Source organism: Gracilinanus agilis, chromosome 6 (assembly GCF_016433145.1).
Source record: "Gracilinanus agilis isolate LMUSP501 chromosome 6, AgileGrace, whole genome shotgun sequence".
Lineage (NCBI taxonomy): Eukaryota > Metazoa > Chordata > Mammalia > Didelphimorphia > Didelphidae > Gracilinanus > Gracilinanus agilis.
The window spans coordinates 219,651,587-219,676,946 of NC_058135.1; the positions used below are offsets into that span (position 1 = coordinate 219,651,587).

The 25,360-nt window shown below is 36.8% G+C and overlaps 1 protein-coding gene across 1 annotated transcript in view; it reads right to left on the reverse strand.

Annotated features, from left to right (window-relative positions):
• The window catches only part of HTT (huntingtin), a 196,843-nt gene that overhangs the window by 59,829 nt on the left and 111,654 nt on the right, over nt 1-25,360 (reverse strand). The window contains exons 43-51 of the mRNA XM_044681771.1: nt 23,237-23,444; nt 13,647-13,788; nt 11,441-11,620; nt 10,647-10,823; nt 10,296-10,372; nt 6,891-7,029; nt 3,652-3,774; nt 2,657-2,870; nt 1,858-2,003 (exon numbers count right to left, since the gene is read on the reverse strand). Of these exons, the coding sequence (XP_044537706.1) occupies nt 1,858-2,003; nt 2,657-2,870; nt 3,652-3,774; nt 6,891-7,029; nt 10,296-10,372; nt 10,647-10,823; nt 11,441-11,620; nt 13,647-13,788; nt 23,237-23,444 (1,406 nt within the window). The remainder of the gene's footprint in view (nt 1-1,857; nt 2,004-2,656; nt 2,871-3,651; nt 3,775-6,890; nt 7,030-10,295; nt 10,373-10,646; nt 10,824-11,440; nt 11,621-13,646; nt 13,789-23,236; nt 23,445-25,360) is intronic.

Here is a 25,360-nt window from a genome sequence, read left to right on the forward strand (position 1 = left end):
GACACACACACACACACACACACACACACACAAACACACACACACACACACACACACGATGACACAGGATGAGACGAGATGACCCTCTCCAGATATCTTTCATATTTAATTTACCTAAGGTTCTATTTATCTTCTTTCTTATTTATTGTTTGGTTAAATCTAGTTCTGACAGTGGAAAATTAAGTCCCCTGCTATTATTATTTTGTTTTCTATTTCCATCTGTATCTCATTTAGTTTTTCCCTTAAAAATCTGGATACTATAATTCTTGATTTCATTAGCCATACTGTTACTTTTCAGCTCTTCCAATTATATCTATTTTTGTCCCAAAATGTCAGAGATTATAACTGCTACCCCTGCTTTCTCTGGATCAGCTATGGCATATTCTGTTTCAGTCTTTTACCTTCATTCTATGTATATCTGACATTTTCTGTGTGTTTCCTGTAAACAACACATGGTCAGGCCCTGGTTTTTAATCCTTTCTCTTATCCATTTTCTTCCCATGGGTGAATTCATTCCATTTATACTCATTGTCATGATTACTAGCTGTGTATTTCCATCTACTCCCTTTCTCCTCACTGTCTGTCCCTCTCTTCCTTTCTTTTCATCCTTTCCCTCTTCAGATGTCCAATTTCCTTTGACCAATGCCTCTCTCATTCACTCCCCTTACCAAAAACCCTACCTTATCCTCTCCCCTTCTTAGTTCCAAATTCCCTCACCTTTCCAAAGGTTCCTTCTTTGTCCCTTCCCCCTTATCTTTTAATTCATATTCTATCCATCTTTTGAAAAATCACTTCTGTTTATATGGGTATATGATTTGGGGTTTTGAATTTAAAAGATTACTCTATTACAAAATGAATAATATGAAAATAGGTTTTGAGTGATAATACATGTATAACCCAGTAGAATTGCTTGTCAGTTCCGGGAGAGGGGAGGGAAGAAGGGACGGAGAGAACTTTTTTTAACCATGGGAAAAAAATTTTTTTTAATAAAATTTGAATTATATATTTTTTAAATACCCTCCTTACCACTCCCAACCATACCCTCCTACATCTTAATATAAATTTAATTCTAAAAATCCCTCCCCTACATTATCCTAAGAGTTCCTCTCTTATCTCTCTACCTCTTGATATGTACTCCCCACTAAGTATCCCTCCCTTGCCCTCCTTTCTCTTAATCCACTCTTCCTCCTCTTATTCCCTCAATGGCCAAGGGGATGTCTAGATCCTCCCTTATTCCATCCCTTTTCAGTCCTGTTTTTCTGTACTTTTTAAGAAGACCTTAGGAAATTTCTGCATGATCTTTAAGGCTCATTGTCATCTGTGGATCAGCTTCTTATTTTCACTATCAGAATATATAATATGCCTAAAAAATGAGCCATCATCTCCCTAAATGTTGCACAACAAGCAATATACATACATTTCATAGGATTACAAACCTCCACTCAATATATAAAAATCACTGTTTTCCGTCATGGTCAATTTCCACTTCCTAAAATGCCCATAACTTTTTCAAACTAACACACAGTATGGTGAGTACCTGCACCCTGTTTAAAGAGACATCACTGAAATGAAATGCACATCCTTATTACTACTAAATTACTTCAGGCTCTTTGCATCAAAAAAGTATGACTGCCCAAAATAATCACTAATTAAATATCAGTAATGTCCCAGAACTCTACGAAACAATAAATCCTAACCCTCTGCCACTTTTAAGCTGATGTGGCTTTCTATTTCAGGTTAGTTACTGATAATCACACAGCCAATCTACCATACCCAGCTCCTATTTCTCACTTAGTGACACCTTTGAGTAGAAAAAGCAAATCAGTTCCCAAGTCTTTCACTATTCCTATCTCTTACCTCAAGTGCCGCCACAACAAATTTCAGAATATCACTCTCTTTTTCAGGAGGAAGCTGAAGATGGCTTGGCAACTTAGAAAGCAGTACTAAGTACTGAGCAAGGGCACAGGCCAGTGTAGTAACTGACTGATAAATCACAGTATTACCTGGAAAAGAAATTTTTAATTGGCAGGGAAATCTAAGAGGTTTATAACAATGTAATTATAGTTATTAGCAAGTTTCAAGAAAATTGCACAAAATATTTTAGTTAAAATACTTAAGAGTGCTGCTCTTCAACTTAGATCACTTAATTGTTCAAATGTATTGCGTATTCATCAGCATTTGTGCCAGTACTTTATAATATGCTTTAGAGCAGTGATGGGCAAACTTTTTAAAGAGGGGGCAAAAGCAAAGGAAATGCTCATCTGTCAGTCTGTTTCTAAGGCAACTCTTTTGAAGTTTCATTGTATTGTATCCTACTCATTGTATTCATCAGATTAGGAATAATGTCACACAGCCGGATAGAAAATTTCAGAGGGCTGCATCTGGCCCGTAGGCCATAGTTTGCCCATTATTGCTTTAGAGAAATATTTGATATCATCTAATTTGATCCTCCCACCCATGCAGAGAATGTTATTTTACAGATGAGAAAACTTGAACACAGAAGAGAAAAGCAATTGGCCAAAGGATTAAGAAGCAACCCTGAGGCAGGGCACTTCGACTCCAAGCTGGAGGGCTGACCCCCACCTGTCTTGGGACACTAGAGGAGGCTCTATTCAATAAGAACAAACTAAACAAGTATAGCTTTTCTTCTTATTACCAAAGAGATCGCTTAGCTGATTCCAATAGGCTGAAGTCTCAATGGGCAGAAGGGGCTGGAAAACTTGATGGCTGGATGGAAGCTGCTGTACAAGGCTGGCCACACGGTCCAGGGTCACTGACCGGGCTGTCTCAAAGAGGCTGCTACTCTGACCACTGGAGATTTCACGGACACCAAGACTTAAGCAAGGAGCTAAGAGGCATAAATTGAACTCCTGAAATCACAAATGTCAAAGATAAAGAACGAGAGGTTATATATTCCCACAAGGTGGAAAAGCCAATAGAAAGGATGACAGGGAAAAAAAAATCCTGGGGGCATATCTTGGCATCAAATGATCAGAATACTGATTTTAGAGGATTATCTGTGTCATAAATACAAATGAGTAATAAATTACTATTTCACTCCCTATATTTCACACTTGAAGGTTGTTGTCTTCTTCATCAATTTCATTACATTAGATCACTTACCTAGATTATACAGAAAGATGAAAGGGGTGGGTCTCAGAGGCCATCTAGCCATCATTCTACAGAGGAAGAAACTAAGACCTCCAAAGGCTAAGGGACTTGTCTATTGTCATAACCCTAGTGTCAGAGATGGGATTTAACTCAGGTCATGGACTTAAGAGTCAATGCTCTTCTCCAAAGGATCCTGTTTATTTCCTTTGCATAGCTAGCTAAGAATAAATCAACAATTTCCAAGTCTCAAAAGTTCTCATTAATTTATGCTTTCTTATTTATGCATTAAATAGAAACCAAAATGTGGAATAGCCATTAAATACAGTCAAATCAAACAACTAAAAGCAACTTTACTATAAGGAATCCTCTTACACAGAACAGCTATATTTGCACCTATTTCAAGAATAGTCTATTACCAACTAACTGGACAGTATATTTCAAGTATGACATACTATCTATTCATTAAATGGAATTAAATGTAAATGGAACCAAATGATGGAACAAATGACCTCTTCTTCTTACTACATAAAGAATACCTACCTTACTCAGCATGAAGGGGGTCAGTTCACCAGGAGGAATCTTATTAACTAGCTCTGCACCTTCCAGCAGTGCTGAGTCTGACTTAGTGCAACACTGAAATTTGACTAGAGACACATACCAGTCCTAAAAAGAAAAATAATTAACTTTTTAATGGTTTGTGTGAAAGCTTAAAAGGTGGTCCTTTCTTTTCTTTCTTTCTTTCTTTTTTTTTTAATTTTGAGTTCCAAATTCTCTGTCTCCCTCCTGCTTCCCTGATATGGTAAGCAATCTGATATAGACTTTATATGTGAAATCATGTAAAACATTTATTCATATTAGTCATTTTGTGGAAGAAATCTCAAACAAAAAAAAACCTTAGAAAATGAAATAGTAGTATGTTTTGGTCTGCATTCAGATATCATCAGTTCTCTAGAAGTAGATGGTATTTTTTTTTATCATGAGTCTTTGGGATTATCTTGGTCACGGTATTGCTGAAAATAACTAGGTCATTCGCATCATTATACAATATTGCTGTGAGGAGAGAGAGGAGGGAGGGAAAGAACTGGGAACTCAAAATTCAATAATAATAATTCTGGTTCTGCTCACTTCACGTTGCATCAATTCACTTGAATCTTTCTAGGTTTTTCTGAAATCATCCTATTTGTCATTTCTTACGTCATAATACCACAACTTGTTCAATCATTCCCCAGTTAATGGCCATACCCTCATTTTCCAATTTTTTTGCTACTACAAAAAGAGCTGCTATGAATATTTTTAAACAAACAGATCATCTTTCCTTTTTTTTTTAATTCTTTTGGATACAGACCTAACAGTGGTATTGCTGGATTAATGGGTATTCACAGTTTTAAAGTCCTTTCACAGCCCAGTTCCAAATTGCTATCTGGAGTTCTGACACAATTCTTTCTTTTAAAATAATCAATTTCATCTAAGCACAAGAATAATTTTCCCTTTGGTCAAGCATAGGTTACTCTTACTTCAATTAATTCCTATGGGGATTCCCTAAGAAATTAATTGATTTTAAAATTTAACAAACAAGTGCTACATTTTATATCCACTAATTGCCAACTACCAGGGCAAGTGGCCAATAGAGTTGAAGCTAAGGCACTATGTGCCAGGCACATCAGACCACTATCACTACAACCCTGACTATGATCTCCCCTCAGAAGCTGAGGGAAAAGTCCTGAACTCTCAAACCATAAGACTAGGAAATAGAAATGCTTCTAGCCCAGTGGCTTCAACCAGAATCCCGGGAAACAATCCCTGGCCATTGCTCCTGTAGAGGTTACAACCACATCTACTGATGACCCAGAAATCAAAGTTATTGCCCAAAATCTTTGGCCTTGTCAAATGGTTCAACATTAGAAACCAATTAATTTTACTGGTAAAATTGACATTATAGAAGAGGCAATTATATCGGCTTTGCCACTACACCTTAATTATCATGGGACCTTTCCATTTGATTTGTTGGTGAAACCTTTCATGTATTCTATTCTCCACTTGAATGTCATGATCTCCTTGAGAGCAGAAATTGTCTTATTTTTCTATTCGGACCAAGAAATTGCTTTGCCTATAGGAAATGATTAATAAATGCTTAAATTATTCATTTATTCCACAAAACTGTTATTAAACAGTACCTCAAGAAGTAATTTCTCTCCCATTGAGTCTGAAAGTATAATGTTAAGGTATTAAATTCCCTTTCACAAAAGGTCTTCAAAATAATAATGATGATAATAATAAAAATAATTAACAATTATGTATGGCACTTTTGAGATTTGCAAAGCACTTTACAAGACCAAGAAAGGTTAAGTGACTTCCCCAGGATCACATAGTTTAAAAATGTCTGAAACAAGACTCAAACTAAGGTGTTTTCAACGTTAAGACCAAATTCAAAAAAGTGCCTGAAGTATCATTTTACCCAATCTTTTAAAGCTTACCATTAATGTCAACTTCTCTGTAAAGCCTTCCTGACTTCAATTTTATTTTGTACTTTCCCACTCCACTTATCATGCATTACTGAATATTAATAAATGTATTATGGCCTTTATAGACCATAAGATCCACAAGAACAAGACCTGTGCTTTAGCTATTTGTGCATGGTAATAAACACATCATGCACACAGTATACACTTAAGTGTTTACTGAATTCTTTTAATTTTGTACCCAAGTTGTTTTGCCAGGCCTCGGGGGCTTTGAATGTCATTTTTCTTTGCAAGAGAACTTGACTGATCATTGTGGGATTCTCCTATAAGTTTCTTCTTTACTAACGAAACCCTCTCCCCTCATGATTTATTAGTTCTCTTCTTTAAAACTTGGAGACTTACAAATTAGCTCAACTAAAATCAGAAAGAGAGATATCCATCTAGAAGTCCAGTTTATGGGTGGCACTAAATTCCCTGTTTCTCAAAAAAGAAAAAAGAACAAATCTGAATTCTTTTAACCATGTCTTTATCCACAGAATACCTTTCCCAATAAGTTTCTATTTGGAGGATAAAGATAGTAACATGGGCCAGGTCTTCAGTGCGAGTTCTATTGTCATCATATATAATAACTTACAAAAGGTCTGACTATATCAAGTAAGCTGAGAAGGGTGAGGATGAATGTTGGAAAGTAATTTCGCATGCTGATGAGTGTGAAAAGGTAAAAGAATACAATGCACAAAAAGACCAAAGAAAAGACATGAGCACTGGGAGTGGTGAAAACATTTATAAAATTAGACCATTCTCTTAACGTTGAATAAACTTCCCAAGGTAAAGCCATTCAGACTACCATTGTCTCCATTCAACCCTCTTCATTCAAATACTCATATTTCCACTCCCAAGTTCATCTCATTTCCTACCAAATGAATTACCATCCAATATTTCCTTTTATATGAGGAAAAGCTCCTTTCCTCCCAGGTTCTTCTATCCTAACTCAAGGGGACAAAAACAGAAGAAGGCAGAAGAGTGGCTACCCTACCTTCCTCCTACTATTAGCAAGGCCAATGTCCCCGCTTCTACCTAAATATAATATGAGAGGTAAAAGTTAATGTTAAGACCTTTAACATACTGGTCAATCTTTTAGATTGCTTTTCTCTAGTACACCATTCCACTACTGTAACTGAAATAAGCCTAAGACAGCACATTCCAAAAAAGCCTAAGAAGATTTTTAGCCCTGTTATATCTATCTGCAACTGCATTCATGGATATTATACGGTAAGATTGTTTTATAAGACAGTGTCAATAAAAGCTCTGTTCACTTACTTGGTCTGGATTTATCATCTCTAGTGACAAGTGATTTTCCCCATCCAGGGGGTGTGAAGTGACTACAGGAGAAGGGCTAGCTGTCTCTGGTGCTACAGTATGACGAAACCTGTCCAGCAGGGAATAGAGTCTTTGGTGTCTGAAATACAAGTGAAATAAAAACACAGGAACTTGGAGTAAAGGTGATCCTAAAGGTGCCTGTTTTAGCCTTACCAATAACAATCTATGTAAGATTAAAAATGTGACCACAGAAATAAGGAATTCTGAAAATTATTAACATATTGCAGTTACATGAAATGGTAAAAGCATGGACAAAATGAGAATAAGCATGTAATACTCTAAACATGGGTGGTACTTAAGGTACAGTCAGAATGAGACCAGTCAGATTAAAAAACAATAAATTTACACAAAGTGATGCTGCTTTTGATTCCACATCATGGTGATATTTTACTCCGATTTGAAAAAACAATTTTCTAAAAATATATTCTTAGTGGATATATGCAACAGGCAATGCAAAATGTTATAAGAACTTCGAAGTTAGGGGGCCTAACATCTATTTGTCAATGTTTGGTTATCTGACCTTGGAGGAGTCACTTCACCTCAAAGGACCTCGGTTTCCTCATCTGAATTACGGGGATAAAAAGAGCTGTGCTACTTAGCTCAGAGGATGACTATGGAGCATTGACATTAGTCAGAGATTAAAGTCCTAGCTTCTTAGAAACATGGAAGTGACACTAGGATCCTTAAGATTATGTCACAAGACTACATGCTATGTCAGGTTCCAAATCTGGCAACAAACTGTTAACCTGTTACTTAATACTGAGCTTTCCTAATTCCACAGAGATTGGACAATAGGTGATGCACTTTTCTACCCAATAGCTCAGTAAGATCATTTAGAAAGAGATGTAGAGATTTAGACTACATCAGTGGCAGGAGCCCTGAAACTCATGAATTTTAGATGCCGTGTATTACACCATATGTACTACTAAACAGATGCATACACAAGTAGAACATAGCTTAAGTTAGAATTCCTATTTAAATATCTAACCCAACCTAACACGGTCTGAAGTTTCTGCCATTGCATGGTCATGTCCTGAAAGGTTCACTTCCATAGAAGTAAGAGGCCTTGAAGAATGAGAACTACAAAAATCTATTTTGGCATAAAGAAGCAAAAACTCAGAAGTCACCAACTGTCCTCAACTGCCCACCAAAGTTCTGGTATAGAATCAACACAGGACTTAAAGAGTCAAGACAAGCTGAGCTGAATACAGATGAGTTGCAAGCTCTTAGAAGCTCAGCTTCCTCACCTGGAAATGCAGATAATAATACACATAATACTTAAATCACTGAATTATTGGGAGAAATTCAATGACACAAATCTGTCTTGTTCCCTGGTTTGCATTCTAGCCATTAACCTCATTGGCCTACATGAGAATCTTGGTCTCCTCCTCTGGAACACCAGGCTCTGACAGATGAGAGTGTCTGCTTCTTTTCCTATCTCCTTTGTCTCTGTCTCTCCCCACCTCCCTCCTTCCTCTCTCCTTCAGCTCCTATCTCTCCCAGCTCCATTTTACATGTTCCTCTCACAAAACACTTCATTTCCCAGCTCCCAGTTTTCTTACTGGCTTTTCCTCAAGTCTAGAATTTTCATTCATCATCTCAATCTCAGGCCTCCTTGTAGTCCTTCAAGTCCCAATAAATATTCCATCCTTTATAGGAAACCTTTCCTCAGGTCCTCGTAGTGTCTTCTCTCCATAGATTATGTCCAATTTACCCTTTATGTCTTATTTGTACATAATATCACCCCCATTAGAAAGGGGGCTTGGAGAGTAAGGGCTGGGTCACTTGTTTGTTTTAGGAGGGAAGGGTGGCCTTTCTTTGGCTCTCCAGTGCCTAGCACAATGCCTGACCCACAGTGGGGTCTCAAAAAATGCTTGCTGACCAATAATCTAATGCGAGTTCCTTGAGGGCAGGATAATCTTAGTTTACCAGTGTCTGAATCCCCAGGAATTAATTCAAAGCCTGCTACATAGTGAGGTTTAATAAGCTTTATTTGCACATATAAAATACTGTGTCCAATTTAAAGTGTGTAATAATTAGATTGTTGTTATTATTACTGCTACATTGTAGCTGCTGCTGTTGCTGCTATTGACTTCACAGGCCTCAAGGATAGTATATTCCCAAACTTCCTATTTAGATACAAAACACAGGCAAGTAACCAAGAAAATGAAGAAAACCTACAGTGAATGTATTTTTTTAAAGCATTCTACATGACTGATGTGTTTTATAGAGGACTTTGCAAATAAAATTTGATAAATGCAAATGGTGCTTCTCTTTCCTGTTTTTCCATGTAGTGGAGGACAGCAGTGAAATTCTGAAAGATTCCGAGGAGAGGGCAGATAGATGGCTTAATGGATTGAGAACCAAGCCTCAAGACAGGAGGTCCTGGGTTCAAATATGGCCTCAGACACTTCCTAACTATATGACCCTGGGCAAGTCACTTAACCCCAATTGCCTAGCCATTACCACTCTTGTGCCTTAGAACCAATACAAAGTATACACAGTATTGATTCTAAGACGGAAGGTAAGAGTTTAAAAAAAAAAAGATTCTGAGGGTTTTGCTTATCAAGGAAGAAGATAATAATCTAATCAAGGGTTTGCTGATTCCTGTTCCACAGTGCAATAATTAGATGATGTTTACAACAAATTGTTAGAAAGATAAGAATAAGTCTCAAACTCACATCCAGCTTCTTTGACAATGAGGGGCTTCATCACTTATCAAATATTTACCAAAAGACCAGGTACTTCACACTTTGTGTAAGAGCTATAATTGTTTAAAAAGTTGTATATTTAAAAATGCTATTAACAAAACTTCTTGTGTTTATATGCTTTCAGGTTTATAAATCAAAATATCAAGAGGTGGAAAATAACCTTAGATGCATTTCCCCAAATAATTTCCAGATGAAGAAAATGGAAAGAGAGGGAGGGAAGAGGAAAAGGTTGAAGCTAGGGAAGTAGGAGGAAGAGAAGGAGTAACAAAAGAGACTGAGGGATAGGGACAGAGAAACAGAGAAAGGGGTTGGGGGTGGGAAAGAGGCAGAGGGAATGGAAAAGGAGGAGAGGGGCAGAGAAAGGGGCAGGAAGAAGGGCAAATCTAGGAATCCAGATTACCTAATGCCTCTAACACAATTTTCTTTCATTTCTCTATGTTTCAAAATGGATTTTTTCAATAACAGGAGAACTCACAATTTAAAGACATGCTTCAATGAACCTTCTGTAAAGCAAACAGTCCTCCTGTTACCTGAATAATTATTAAACTTCCCCATTCCAATTTAAATTTCTTTTATGTTTAGATATTGAGGGATTTCTTTTGAAGCAAGGCACACTTGCTTTAGAAAATATTACCTCTGAGCTAATCCACTTTTTTGAAGGTATTCCTGGATTCTATTCAGTTCTTCCACAGGTAACTGTGACATGCTGTTCTATAGAAAACAAAGACATACGTGAATCAAAAATTCCTAAAATTTTAAAGATAACCAAATACAAAATTATCTGAGATATCTTTTAAAAGGCAAGCCAAACAAATAAACATAGGTGATGTGGACACACAAAAATTTATAAGGAAAAAGTACACATTTGTTCTGGCCAGTCAGTAGGCTATCCATTAATTTAAAAATATTCTAGATAAAAACATGTAATTGTGCTGACTGCACTAGCAAATTTATAGATAGCAATATCACAGATTTATTTCTGTACCTGTAAATTGGCAGCCAAAAGCATTTCTACTCGACGACAAGCAAGTGTGTCAACCATGCGAGCCAGCACACGGAATGGTGTACACAAAAGTTTGTCCACGTACAACATGAGCACAGCGCCCGACTGGCTGAGGTGAATGCCCTCCAGGCACTGCAGGGTTTTCTTCAAAGTTGTTGGCTGAATTATCAAAGAAGAAAAGATCACAGATGAGCTTTCAGGGTTACATCTCTGGCTTGTAACTCACTATTGCTCAGTTTCAAGACTGTAGCTCTCTACTACTCGGGGGCCACAACTGGGTGCTACTGAACCTTCCCAGCTTTATTTCATGGTCACTTCATCCACTATATGCTCCAGCTGAACAGGATATTATGCTTTCTCAATTAAATGCCTTTATCCTGTTCCTAGAATGACTACCCCCATCCCCATCCCACCTGTTTACCTAATAAATTCCTATCAATTCGTTCAAGCTTAACTCAAATGCCACCTCCTCCAAGATGTATCCCAGTTCCCCACAGCATATGGCAAGACCTCTCTCCTTGTACTTCACATAGTTATCTTTTCAAATATTACTATGAATTATAACTATGTCTATGTAACATATGCTTCAAACTAGGCTGGAAGTTCTAAGGATTAGGTTCCATTTTAAAAGTGGGTTTCCTCTAGTGTCTTAGCACAATATTATGTACTCAGGAGATCCTTAATCAATGTTTGTTGAATTTTATCAGAACTGAAATTAAAAGAAAGCATTCTATTGCCATTATTTGTTGCTATTGGTATATTGAGGACAGACTTACAGATGAAAGGTTTTCACATCGAGACTGAATTGCCTGGATGAAAAGCCCGCTAGCAGCTGAATTCCTGTGGACTGCACTAATAAAGTCTTGTACTGGAGGTTCATGGGAGAGACTGATCAGATCTTGAATATGATTGACAATAAGCCAAGTTAAATGTTCTGAATCATATAGGTTCTGACACTAAAGAAAAAACACAGTGATACATTTCCTCATTTCCAAAGCAAAAATGATTATTTTTAGTACTTTATTTCTTAAAAACGTCTAATGTTATGTAATAAATACAATGAAGAATCTTATTAACATGGATAATGTAAGCACAATATAAAAAATTTCAGATTTTCAAGATAGATTCAATTGACAAAATCTAGTTTCAAAGTTGAATAATTTTGAAGCTAAAAAGAGCTATGGAAGTGTGTAGTAAATGGTAATAACAATGCTGGACTGTGATAATTCATGACAAACTTGTAGCCCATGCAAAATAGGTTATAAACATAAGGTATCAGAATGTATCAGTGTATCTTGGGCTTTCTCCAGGAAGTGCATACCCAGACCATAAATTGTACATATTCTAGTTACCTTGGTAGATATATCTCTACAAGAGGAAAAGGGGCCTTAAGGATTTTAACATGAGACCAAAAATCCTTTAAATCCTCTAATTCCTTTCCTCCTGGATCTATTAATTCATGTTATTCCAAAACTTTATAGTTGGACTTTCCTAATAATGCCCCAGTGAAGTTGTTGCGTACTGCTAATTATTAATTACTCCAATAGTTACAGACAAAGATACTGAGATTGAAAGCAGTTAAAACCATTTGCCCAAGGTCACAAAGCTAGTAAATGAAGGAGCCAAGATTCAAATCCAAGTCTCCAGGCTCCAAAACCAATGATCTTTCCACTATATCATCACCAAGAAACTGTTATAAGAGTTTCATCTTCTAGAAAGTGGAGAAACTGTCAGCAATAATAAATTTGGTTTCTTAAATAAACTTTCCTATTTGGGGAAAGAATTTGTTAATCAAATAATATGTTAATGTATTTCGTCTGGCTTTCTCCTTTCCCTTGATCAACTTCTGCCTTACATTTATTTGTGTATTAGATATAATACCCCTAACAGACTATAAGCTACTTCAAGACAAGAAATGTGCTTTTCATCACTGAATTCCAGCATAGTATCCATAATACTTTTTTACTCCAAAGTCTACTGAAAATGAAATTGAGGACCATGGCCTCCAGAAGGTCAAAACTTGCCCTGTGTCAGAGCCAAGTTGTATCTAAAGTCTTTAATAGTCAAAAGTTTTCAAATCATTCTATTATGAAGGGAATTTTAAAGAGAATCTCTAATTTTTCAAAGTGAAAATGAGATTAACATTAACAATCAATTTGCCAAACTAGCTACCTAAATAGCCTACAAAGACAGAGATATCCATGCTTATTTCATTTAACAATATTCACATGCTATTAAAAACTTAAATCTTTTACTTTTTAGGACCACTTATTTATACTAAAACTCTAAAAAGTAGTTTGTTCACTCCTATCATTTGTGTTCTTTAAAATTATTTGTCATTTTTTAAATATACTGTCTTTGAATAGGCAATATTAAATAATGATACTCAAAACTTTTGGAGTATGGAGCAGGGTAGAAAGAAAATAAATTAATGTGAATGAAAACTAGATAAAGGAAATTAAAAGCTACTGAAAAAAAATTACTACTTCAAAAACTTTACTTAAGTTAAATAGGTTTGTTTAACTTACTAAACACTATTTAACAAAGCACCCTTGAATATATTTTATTTACTATGGTTTGATGGAAAAAAATGAACAAATTGAAAGGAAGTACACTACAGTCAACTCTCTATCATCCAAGTCAGTGGAGGGGAAAAGTGACATAAATAATCCAATATTACAAATAATCCTCAAATCCTTCCTATTCAGGCACTATTTGGGGACAAAAACCCAGCAGTCTAATTTTACTTCAGTACAACTACGAAAATGAATTTTCAATGCCTGAGTCCAATTAGGCAACGAAAGAGCTGGCCCTCACAAAAACTAGAACAGTAAAGGCAGTCTGGGATTAAATAATGGACAAAGATTATAAAATCTTAAAACCATAGATTCTGTACCTAGATAACATGAGAATTGACTGTAGGTAGGGTAGGGAGTTTTAACAAGACATCCCTTTAGTCATTCATCCAATTGTAAAACTTACAACATAATCACAGAAAAGAATGAGGGCGCCTCTTCGTACTATCTCTCTATTGCACACACCAAGTGTGGATGCCAAGTGGGAATCCTCACCATCGCTAGACATCTGAGGGCTGAGTAGTTTCGTACTGGAAAGACTGTGCCTTCTGGAAGGAACAATATTGTTGATAGTGAGAATAATTAAGCATATTTCAGAACTGGATACAAAGAAGTGACTTCAAAAGCTACCAAAGAAATTTGAACGTTAACACTGACAACAAACATCTGTCCCTAAGATTTTTCCTCAAGGAAAAGGAGGTTAGACCATTTTATGAAATAGGATTCAGTGAAATGTGAAAAACCAAGAGAATACAATATGAATTCTATTACCAGGCTTCTATTTCACCCAAAGGGAGGCATTATGATGATATGAGCACTGGAAGCAATTGCATTTTGAATTTAAGACCTGAAAAATTTAATTGGCAAGGTTTATGGATAAGCAGTTATATTTTCTCATGTTTTCTGGAAAACACTGTCATGTGTCAACCTGAAAACTATAAGCCATGATGATATTGCACTAAAATGTGCTTTGATTGTAATATTTGCAAAATGTAATAGCTTTTAAATTTTTATCTCAGAAAAACTAGTGTCCCAGAAGTCTCAGTGCAGTTTTAAGCTGTTAAAGTTATTAACAGCTTGTGGCTGGCCAGCCTGCCTGCTATGGCTAAATAAATAGGTAGTTCAGTCAATAGAGTGCTTTGATTTTGCATATAATTGCCCATTGGCTCTCTGGGTCTGTCAATGTTTGAAAAGTATGACTGACACAATGAGAAGGTGAAAGATGTGAACTTTGAGTTTGGATTTCTAAATGATACTTGGTCAAGACAAGCCACAATTCAATGAATGTGATATGTAGGCAGGTTTCAATACATCAGTCCACCCTAGCTTATCATGCCTTAGCAATGTGATTTGCTACTGAATACCATATTAGCAACAGTTGGGATTTTTTAAGAGTCCTTAACAAAATGGACAAAATCTAGAATACGTCATGTGGAGACACTTTCATCACCAAAAAAGAAGAGGCTTGTTCTTACAAGAGAACAAAAATTTGATGTAGCAGAATGTCATGAACGTGGTCATAGTAAATCTAAAATAGGACGAGATATAAAAATGCCTGAATCTATGGAATGGAATATTACAAAGCACTGAGAAAAATAAAAGAAAGTCAGAGGAACATCAGCTTTTTTTGTAATTTGCAAACAACTATAAGGAAAAGAAGTATTACAGTAATAGCAAGAGTCTTTTAGCGGAATAAATTGAAGATTGCAATCAAAATAATTCCTTGTAGCAAGGCAATTATTCAGACAAAAGATTCAAGTTCATTTAAGGGGGTGAAAGAAAATGGCAATGAAATGGATAATGAAGAAACTTTTACCACAACTGCTGATTGGCTGGATTTCTCTAATACTTGCTTTCAAAAGAGACATCAGTTGCATAATATTAAAAGTATTAGAAAGGTAGACAGTGTAGATGATGACATAGCTGTTAAACAGTCTGATGTCTTAAAGAAAATAGTCTGATCAATAAATGAAGAAGATCAATAAATTTTTAATGTAAATGAAACAGGCTTATTCTAAAAGAGAATGCCTTGTAGAACTTGTTTCAAAGAAAGAAAATTCAATCCAAATAAAAAGTGTCTAAGAATTGCCTTACAATTATATTAGGAAACAATGCAGAAAGAGATTTTAAATTAATATCGGTCTTTTATCAATCTTGAAATTCTTCTCTGAAAGGCTACAACCAATAATTACTTCCAGTTCTTTGGCATTTAATATGGTAAGTTACTGTGACTTAAACCATCTCTGAAGACTGAAGTTCAAGATATTTCAGCTCGGCTTTTGAAAAATATTGTACAGACAACATTACTAAATTTAAAGAATTGCTGGTTTTAAGTGATGTCACAGGTAATCAATCTATACTTGGGTCATTTTATGTGAATGTGGACATGCAAATTGTTGTTGGGACCTAAATACTTATCAACATTTTTAACCTAAGTCTATAATAAACACAAACATTATGTTTTTCTATTAGCCTAAGGACAACATGGAAAAATGATTGAAACACTAAGAACCAGGAAAATGTGGGATGCTCTGCTCTAGTTGTTAATACTAACTCCTTCCTCAAATTAAACCTATACTCATCTGTCTGCTTGTTAAGTACTTCTAGTTAAACGGGCACCTTGCATAGAAAGATTCCTAATAATACATTTTGAAAGGAGATCTATAAAACAACGAAAGAAAAACTTGGCACATAAAATAGGAAGAATTATAGATGCATGAATCTCCAAGAATAATTTCAGCAAGGCCTAAGCCCCAAATGCTCTGAAATCTGGGAAAAATACAAAGATGAATGAAAATGGCCTCTGTATACATATTTTAGGCAAGAGGAACGGTCAAGTTTGCTGTTTAGGAGCAAGTAGCAAGAGTATAGTTACTTATTCCTTATTTTCCTTTTCACTGCTCTATCAAAGGAAAAGATTATTATGAAGAAAAGATAGATCACACATTCATACTAAGTGAGAATTTTAGTAAACCCTCAAGGCCCAAAGGCAGAAGAGGAGGATTCCAAAACACTGACAAGCAGGACCTCAGAGGAAAACACAGCAAGGGCACAAACTCAATTAGATTACTGGAAGAAATGAAGCAAGAGTTTTTAAATGTTAATAAGCAGAATGAGGGAGTTTGAGGAAAAAATTAGGAAAAGGAATGAGAGCTTTGAAAGAAAGAATTGGAAGGGGCAACTAAGTGGCTCAGTGGATAGAGAGACAGGTCTAGAGATGGGAGGTCCTAAGTTCAAATCTGGCCTCAGACACTTCCTGCCCTTAACTACAATTGCTTTATCCTCATTGTTTTTCTTTGTTGGAACCAATACTTAGAATTGATTCTAAGAAAGAAGGTATGGGTTTAAAAAAAAAATTGGAAAGGGAATTTAAAAGCTTAGTATAAGAGGTACAAACACTTGCATTAGCAAAACATTCCCTGAAAATCAGAATAGACCAAACATAGGACAATAACATCCTAACACAATAAAAAATAAAACAGGGGGCCGCTGGGTAGCTCAGTGGATTGAGAGCCAGGTCTAGAGATGGGAGGTCTTGGGTTCAAATCTGACTTCAGACACTTCCCAGCTGTGTGACTCTGGGCAAGTCATTTGATCCCCATTGCCTACCCTTACCACTTTTCTGCCTTGGAGCCAATATACAGTATTGACTCCAAGATGGAAGGTAAGGGTTTTTAAAAAAAATGAAAAAATAAAAAATAAATAAAATAAAATTTTAATCTTGAAAAAAACAACCTACTAGGTAAGATATCTCAATAATAAAAATAACTAACATGGAAATAGATCAAAGAGAAAAAACTTAAAATCACTGGACTTAAATGAATATTATGATATTTTTTTTAAACCCTTGTACTTTGGTGTATTGTCTCATAGGTGGAAGATTGATAAGGGTGGGCAATGGGGGTCAAGTGACTTGCCCAGGGTCACATAGCTGGGAAGTGGCTGAGGCCGGGTTTGAACCTAGGACCTCCTGTCTCTAGGCCTGACTCTCACTCCACTGAGCTACCCAGCTGCCCTGAATATTATGATTTTTAAAAAAGTGACTACACATTCTATTTCAAGAAACCTTAAAATAAACCTGCCCAGATCTCTTAGAACCAGAAGGCAAAGTAGAAACAGAATCTACAAGTCATCTCCTGACAGAAATCTCAAAACAATGAATCTCAAGGCATGATGGCCAAAATCCAAAGCTTCCAGATCAAAGAAAAAAATGCATCAAGTGAACAAAAAGAAAGAACTCAAGTACTAAAGAGTCACAACCAAGATCATGTATGATTTAGCAACCACCACAATAAAGAAGCAGTAAAATTGGGATACAATATTCCATTAGGCAGAGGATATAGCCTTACAACCAAGAATAACTAATCCAGCAAAACTGGGTGTGCAGTAGGGAAAAAAAACTAGCCTTTCCTGAGAAAGAGAGCATCTAAACATTCCTCAGGAAAAGACCAGAGCTTTGGGGAAACTTTTAGTTCGAACATAGAGAAAGAAACATAAAACTATCTCATATGAGATGTATATCGCTAAACGTATACAATTTAGTATAACTAAGCTCCTCAAAAGGGCCATCCGTAATAGGTTCCTCCACTTTCTTATTCCTCTGCCTTCCAACAATATCACTTCACTGAAACTACTCTCTCCACACTTAGTTGCCAAATCCTGTGGCCTTTTCATAATCTCTATTTTTCTTGATTTCTGTGCAGTCTTTGACACCATTGATCACTCTTTCCTTGATACTCTCTTCTCTCTAGGCTTTGAGGACACTACTCTCTACTGGTTTTCCTCCTACTCCTCCAACTCCTCTGCGGAATACTCCCCTAGATGATGTCCTCTAATCAGGGGTGTCCTTCCAGGTTCTGTCCTGGGCCTTCTTCTCTTTTCTTTCAGTGTCACTTCACTTGGAGATCTTATTAGATCTCATGGTTTTAATTACCTCACCCACTTCTCATCTCCTACCTGCCTTTCAGACAACTTTACCTGGATGTCCATCTTAAACTCATTAGGTTCAAAATGGAATTCATGATCTTTCCCCAAACCCTCTCCTCCTTCCTAATTTCTTTTTTTTTTTCCTTTTTACTGCAGAGAGTATTACTATCCTCTCAGTCCCCCAGGCTAGGAGTATAATCTAGGAGTGCCCTCACTATCTATACCTCATATTTCAGCTATAGATTATTGACTTCACCTTTGTAACAACTCCCCCAAATTCCCCCTTTTCTCCTGTGGCACTGCCATCACAATGGTGCAAGCCTTTGTCACTTCACAAATGCACTATTTCACAGCCTGCTGGTAGCTCTGCCTATCTCAATCTTCCCCACTCCAGTCCATTCTCCATTCAGTCACTGAAGTAATTTTCCTAAAAAGCAGTTTTGACCATATCATTCCCTTCTCAATAAACTCCACTGGCTCCCTATTACCTCCAGAAACATAGACAAAATGCCTCATTTGGAATTCAAAGTCTTTCAAAACCTAGCCCCTTTTAACCTTTCTAGTCTTGCTGCCTCTTTCTCTGCAATAACCAATGCAGTGACAATAGCCTACAACTCCCAGCTCTGGCAATTCTCTCTGGCTGTCCCTCATGCCTGGAATGTTCTTTCATCTCCATCCCAACTACTGACCTCCAGAAGATCCAATTAAAATCCCACCTCCTACAGGAAGTCTTCTTCAACCCCTCTTAATTCTTGCACCTTTCCTCTTTTAATTATTTTCTATTAATCCTATATATAGCTTGCTTTTTATATACATCTGCTTGCATATTGCCTCCCCCATTGAACTATAAGCATCTTAATTGTCTTTTGTGTTTTTGTATCCCCATCACTTAGGACAGTGTCTGGCACATAATAGGTGTTTAATAAATGGTCATTGATTGATAAAGAACTAAACAAGGATAAACTGGTTTACATTCAAATATAGGGAAATGATACCTATGTCCCCTTGGAATTCTATCACCATTAGGAGTCACAGAAGGAGTCTAATTAGACAAAGTCTGGGAGAGGTTCTATTATATCTTGATGATCTTAGGAAAGGAATGGAAAGAGAGGGAAAGACTTACTCTGTGGGCAGAAGAAAAGGAAGGTTAGGGAAAGTTATCTCATATAATTAGAGTACAAGTAGACATCTATACAAACAAGGAAGAGAGGGTAGAAAGGAGCAGGCTGACACTGAACCTCACTGTATTCTGAAACTGGTCAAAAGAAGAATACACCTCTTTGTCCTCCTTTCCCCCTCTCCTTTTGTCCCCATCCCCTTCTCCCCTGTCTCTCTGTCTCTGTCTCTCTCTCACAAAGTTATATACAGAAATACATTTCACTCAAGAGGGAAACATGAAAGAAAGGGGGGTAAGAGAGGAAAAAGAAGGACAGATTTAACACAGGATCTGTCAAACAACAAACATCTAGGGGGCAACTAGGTGGCTCAGTGGATTGACAGCCAGACCCAAAGACCAAAAGTCTTGGGTTCAAATCTGTTGTCAGACACTTCTTAGCTGTGTGACTCCTGGGCAAGTTATTGAACCCCCACTGCCTAGGAATAAATATACTGTACTGATTCTAAGACAGAAGTAAGGGCTTATAAACAAATAAATAATAAATAAACATCTGAAATGTGCCAAGGCACTGGGGACACAAAGGGAAAAGTCAGTTACTTTTCTCAAGAAGCTAGAATCAGATGATTATATTTAGCCCTGGAAAGGTCAGCAAACATCTGATCAAATGCCTATATTTTGGAGATGAAGAAACTGAAACAGAGATAGGGATTTACCCAGGGGTCACAGAGGTGGTAAGGAGTGATACTACACTACCACTGCCTCATGATAATCATTCTAAAATCTAATTAATCTTTCTGAACATATAACTTTGACTATGTTACCTTATTGTTGAAAAATGCTAAGTGATTTCCACTAAATTCTTCACTACTCAGCCTTGCATTCAAAGCCACTGACAACAAAGTCCCGACCTCTCTTTTCAGTCTTACCTCCCCTTTAACATATATCCTCCTAACCAACCTAATGTCTGGAACATACTGTCCTTCTCCCACCCCATCATCTCAAGATAGGTCAAATGAGGTAATTACTTGGGGGACTACAAGATCAAGGAATTGAGGGTCTGGAAAGCATGGTCTTGTCTCCACTTTACTGTTGGTTTAACAGACTGTGTAGGTCACTTAAATGCTCTGAGCTCAGGTAATTCACCTATAAAAGCAGTATCTTGAAAGAAAGGTTCAGGTCTAAGATTCTATCCTTTTCTGACTCTCAATCTCCACAGTTCATAAGAGGATTTTCCAGTCTACCTCACCTTATCTTATCTTACACAATAACAAAACATTTGCATAGCACTTTTTATTGCTTCAGTTTAAACTGTCTTTTCGCATATTTACAACTCTGCCCTGTCACACAGGCAAAGAAGGAATTATTTCCATTTTACAGATGAAGAAACTGAGCCTTAGGGGCAGCTGGGTAGCTCAGTGGAGTGAGAGTCAGGCCTAGAGACAGGAGGTCCTAGGTTCAAACCCAGCCTCAGCCACTTCCCAGCTGTATGACCCTGGGCAAGTCACTTGACCCCCATTGCCCACCCTTACCAATCTTCCACCTATGAGACAATACACCGAAGTACAAGGGTTAAAAAAAAAGAAAAAAGAAAAAAAGAAAAAGAAACTGAGCCTTAGAGAAGCTAAGTGAGCTTAGTAATATCCAGTCCATGGTAAAAGTAGGACTTGAACATTCATCTGATCACACAAAATCCAGTGATCTTTCCATTAAATCCAAAAGAATTTTTTACTATTATGATAAGAATGCTAGAAAAGACAAAGAAATGAGGTTATAGACGCATTTAAAAGTAAAAAGGGAAGAAAGAAGAATAAAGAATCATGAACTGAACCACAAAGTCTGTCATGGATAGCAAAAAGCATGTAAGTACTTAAGTCAATAGATAATGGGATAGAGAGTAATGCCCATGACATGATAAAAAGGAGGGGAAAATAGGAAAAGGGAAGAGAATTTAAATTTGTATTTACTGAGAATATTACAATAGAAATATGGTGACTTGAACATCTAAGGAAATAAGCTTGATTTATTTGATTCTGTGAAAAGAATCAAAGCATTACAGAATATAAAGGGATTTTAGAGAGATCTTCTGCTCAACTTATCTTAACTTTATGGGGAAAAAAACTAGAAAGCTTAGGGAAAGCAAATGAGTTGCTCAAGCTAATACATAAAAATATGAAGAGCTTTAACCCTTTCAAAATTCATAATTCCTGCCCGCTATAAGGAAAAGCCCTCCAATTTTCATTGAACTGACTCAGTTCATGAGCATACCAAACACACTCTCACTCGGGAACATTTCTCAGTGAGAAAAACTTGTCATCATTGCTAGCCCTTTGAAACCTAGAGTTGTTCTAGGTGGAGCAAGAAATCACTAAATAAGGGGGAGCTGGGTAGCTCAGTGGATTGAGAGCCAGGACCAGAGATGGGAGTCCTAGGTTCAAATCTGGCCTCAGACACTTCCCAGCTGTGTGACCCTGGGCAAGTCACTTGACCCCCATTGCCTAGCCCTTACCGCTCTTCTGCCTTAGAACCAATACACAGTATTCATTCTAAGCAGAAGGTAAGGGTTTAAAAAAAAAATCATTAGATAAGAAAGGAAGAATGAGATAAGCCTAACAGTGGCCAAATAAGTGGCACTGCTTTTTAGTCCCTTTATCAAGTAAGGAGCAGTGGCATCTAAACTCCTTAAGAGTAGTTAATATCTTCTTAAGGAAATAGCAACAATACCCTTCATAAAGCTATTCACACTTTTTAACTTTCTGGGGTATCACAATGCAGGAAGCGCTGGGCCTGAAGTCAGGAAGATCTGAGTTCAAATCTCTTTCAAACAGTTATCAGCTGTGTGATCTTGGGCAAATCCCTTTGCTTTTTTATCATCTGTAAATTGAGGGTGACAACAGCACCTACCTCTAAGGACTGTTGTTAAGGATCAAATTAAATAATAATCATAAAGTGCCTGATACTCAGTAAACACTATATAAATTTTAGTTGTTGTTGTTATTGGAGTTATCACTTGGTTACTTTGTATTTCTCCAAAAGCTTTGAAATGATAGAAAGTTATATGTGTGAATGTCAGATCATGGGCAAGGTGAGAAATCAAGGAAGGAAAGGTTGTTAATATGAAACTGGACCCCACCACAAGTAGGACAACTTTTCACATTTGAGCTGCTGGACTTCTATACATGAAGTACTTTGTAAATTTAAACAGCAAAGTGCTATTATGTATTGTTTATCATGCTACCATGATTTGATTCCTTCTACTAGCCCAAGCAATACACTATGCCCTTCAATGTTGAGAAGAGGTTTTCCTAAACCATTTGAAAATATTTTTAATTATTTTATTAAACATAACAAGTCCCATATTTAAACATTTAACTGGTAGCAAATTGCAAAATATTGTGAAATATCTTATTGCAAAATATCCTACCTAGGGAATCAATTTAAGAACTAGGACATAGTAGGAGGGATATTATAGCAGCCCCATAACAAAAATAACCCATCTAATGGAACAATGTCAAAAAATACAATAAAATAAATGAAAGACTTTAAAAAGCAGCTGCTATTTTGAGTGTTTTTTGTCATAGCACATCCATGATCCAGTTACTAGATGGTAAAAGATTCATGAAGCATAGAATTCAACAAAGGTCCCATAAAGATTCTGAAAAATGCATCCCCCTAGACAGTGATGGGCAAACTATAGCCCCCAGGCCAGATGCAGCCCCCTGAAATCTTCTATACAGGCCCTGCCACATTATTCCTAATCTGACGAATACAATGAGTAGGATACAATACAATGAAACTTCGAAAGAGTTGCCTTAGAAACAGACTGGCAGATGAGCATTTCCTTTCCTTTGGCCCCTCTTTAAAAAGTTTGCCCATCACTGCCTTAGAAGCATCTCTACCTTGAATAACCATCACTCTAAAGATCAAATGCTGAGTGATGAGCTTTAAACTCTTACTTGGGCGTCTGATGCACTTCGGACCACCAGTTGTAGTTGGTATAGTTGACAAGCAGAAGGATCTGACACCACAGGAGCACTAAGGAAGGATGGGTAGGAATCATAGATCGCACCAGCTCACTCAGGCTTTCCAGGGTATAAAAGCTGCCATCAGAGCCATCCCCTGTAAAGAGTCTAGTGGCAGCTGCAGTGATTCTCCTGAACATTCCTAGAAACAAATTAAAGATTCAATAGTTGACAGGAAGATATCTCTGATACTCATTACAATTCAACATTAAACACCTGAAGACAAGGTAATAAAAAGACAGAGCCTTTTCTTTTATTTAAATATCCAAGTTATTTAAGACATGGGACTTCAACAAAAAGATTTCAGTCTTTAATAAACATTCATTTCAACTTCCACTCATCAGAATCTTTCTTGAACAGGCATGATGCAATGAAGATGCCCATCAGTCTGTAAGCTCTTACCTCTTCAAGTAAATCTGAAGAGGTGTGAAGTACAGGCAAGAGATACTGTGAGGCTATAGTTCAGAGATGACAACTAAGAGGATGTGGGGGGAGGGACAGGGATGACTAGTGTATGATCAGCAGAAAGAACAATTATACTGATGAAGAATTTCCCATATGAGAGCTGTGTGGAAGACAGATGTGACCCTAGAGTTAGAAAGATTGAAATCCCATCTCAGACACATTTAGTAGCTTTGTGACCATGGGTCAATCACAAACTCTCTGAGCTTCAGAAAACTCATCTGTAAAATGGTGATAAGACCTATGGTACTTACTTTACAACATGATTGTAAGGCCAACAGAAACAAATATATAAAACATTTTGCAAACTTTAAAGTACTATATAATTACCAATTATTATTATTAGCAAATTACTTAAAACAAAATGCACACAAACAAAAACAAAAAGCCTCTTTGTAGCTAAGAACTTATATCTCCCTAATCCATCCCTGCCACCAACCCCCACAAACACATCCTGGACTAATTCTGCATTTAAAATTCCCAAAGTGCTTTGGGATGACAGTCATCAGTTTTTGGCTATGAAATCAGGGAAGTAGGTCCCCACCCGAGGATGCTGAGAACAGCATGACATTGTAAGACAATCTCAAACTGCCACCCTCTTCCTCAAAATAAGGCAATCCAGTCAACTTGATCAAAGAACACATGTGTCATTCACGGTCACTATGCCCAAACTTCCATTCATAGTGGGTGGATCCTATTCTTGCTAAAAACAGAAGAAGAAAAATTTTCCCATAGGCACATAACTAAACATGAAAATCCCCTAGAGAAGACAAAACAAAAACATAACATCCAACATCACGACATGGGCACACATGCTACCAGAATATTTAGAACAAAAAAATTTCTATACACTTTAATGCTCTTTGGTATAAAACCAAAACACTATCCTAAGAAAACAGAAAAGCAATGACACCAGAGCAAGATGCCTGTTCAACAGTTCAACAAATATTCATCCCAGCTTTTTCTATTTTTAGGTAAAAAAAAACAAACAAACAACCCTTTAGGAACTAAATGATTTTGTTTTTCCTTTTTTGTGAAAAATACAAGCACAGTCTAAAATTGTTTTCATTCCTCCCTGCTATGGCCTGAGGCTACTGTAATTCACATACCATACAACAGAAGCAAGGGTAAGATTAGGATGGAAAGACTCTTCATCTAACTCAATAAAATGATTCCTCCTTAACTCCATTGAGCAACTATAAAATCTAGAGTGCATTTAAAAGCCCTTTTCCTCCAATACCTTAGGTCTCTTCCCTAAGTAGCCAGACCCTAAATTCCAGTTAGTTATGAAAAAGCTATCAATACCCAATGCTTCCATATTTCCATCGTCCTCCGCAACACCTTAACTTGTTCATTTGGCAAGCCATTTATTCCATACTTACTTACTATGTGTGAGGCACTGTGCTGGATACTAGGCATACAAAGACAAAAACCAAAATCAGTCTCTGCCCTCAATAAGAGTAAAGGGATGCAGGTCCAAATACATAGAGATGGAGGGCCATGAGGGAGAAAAGGAGAAAGTAATTTGGCTAGATTACTGAGTGTGAGAGTAGCAATAACTCTATTAATATCTGACAAAGGATTTGCACACTCATC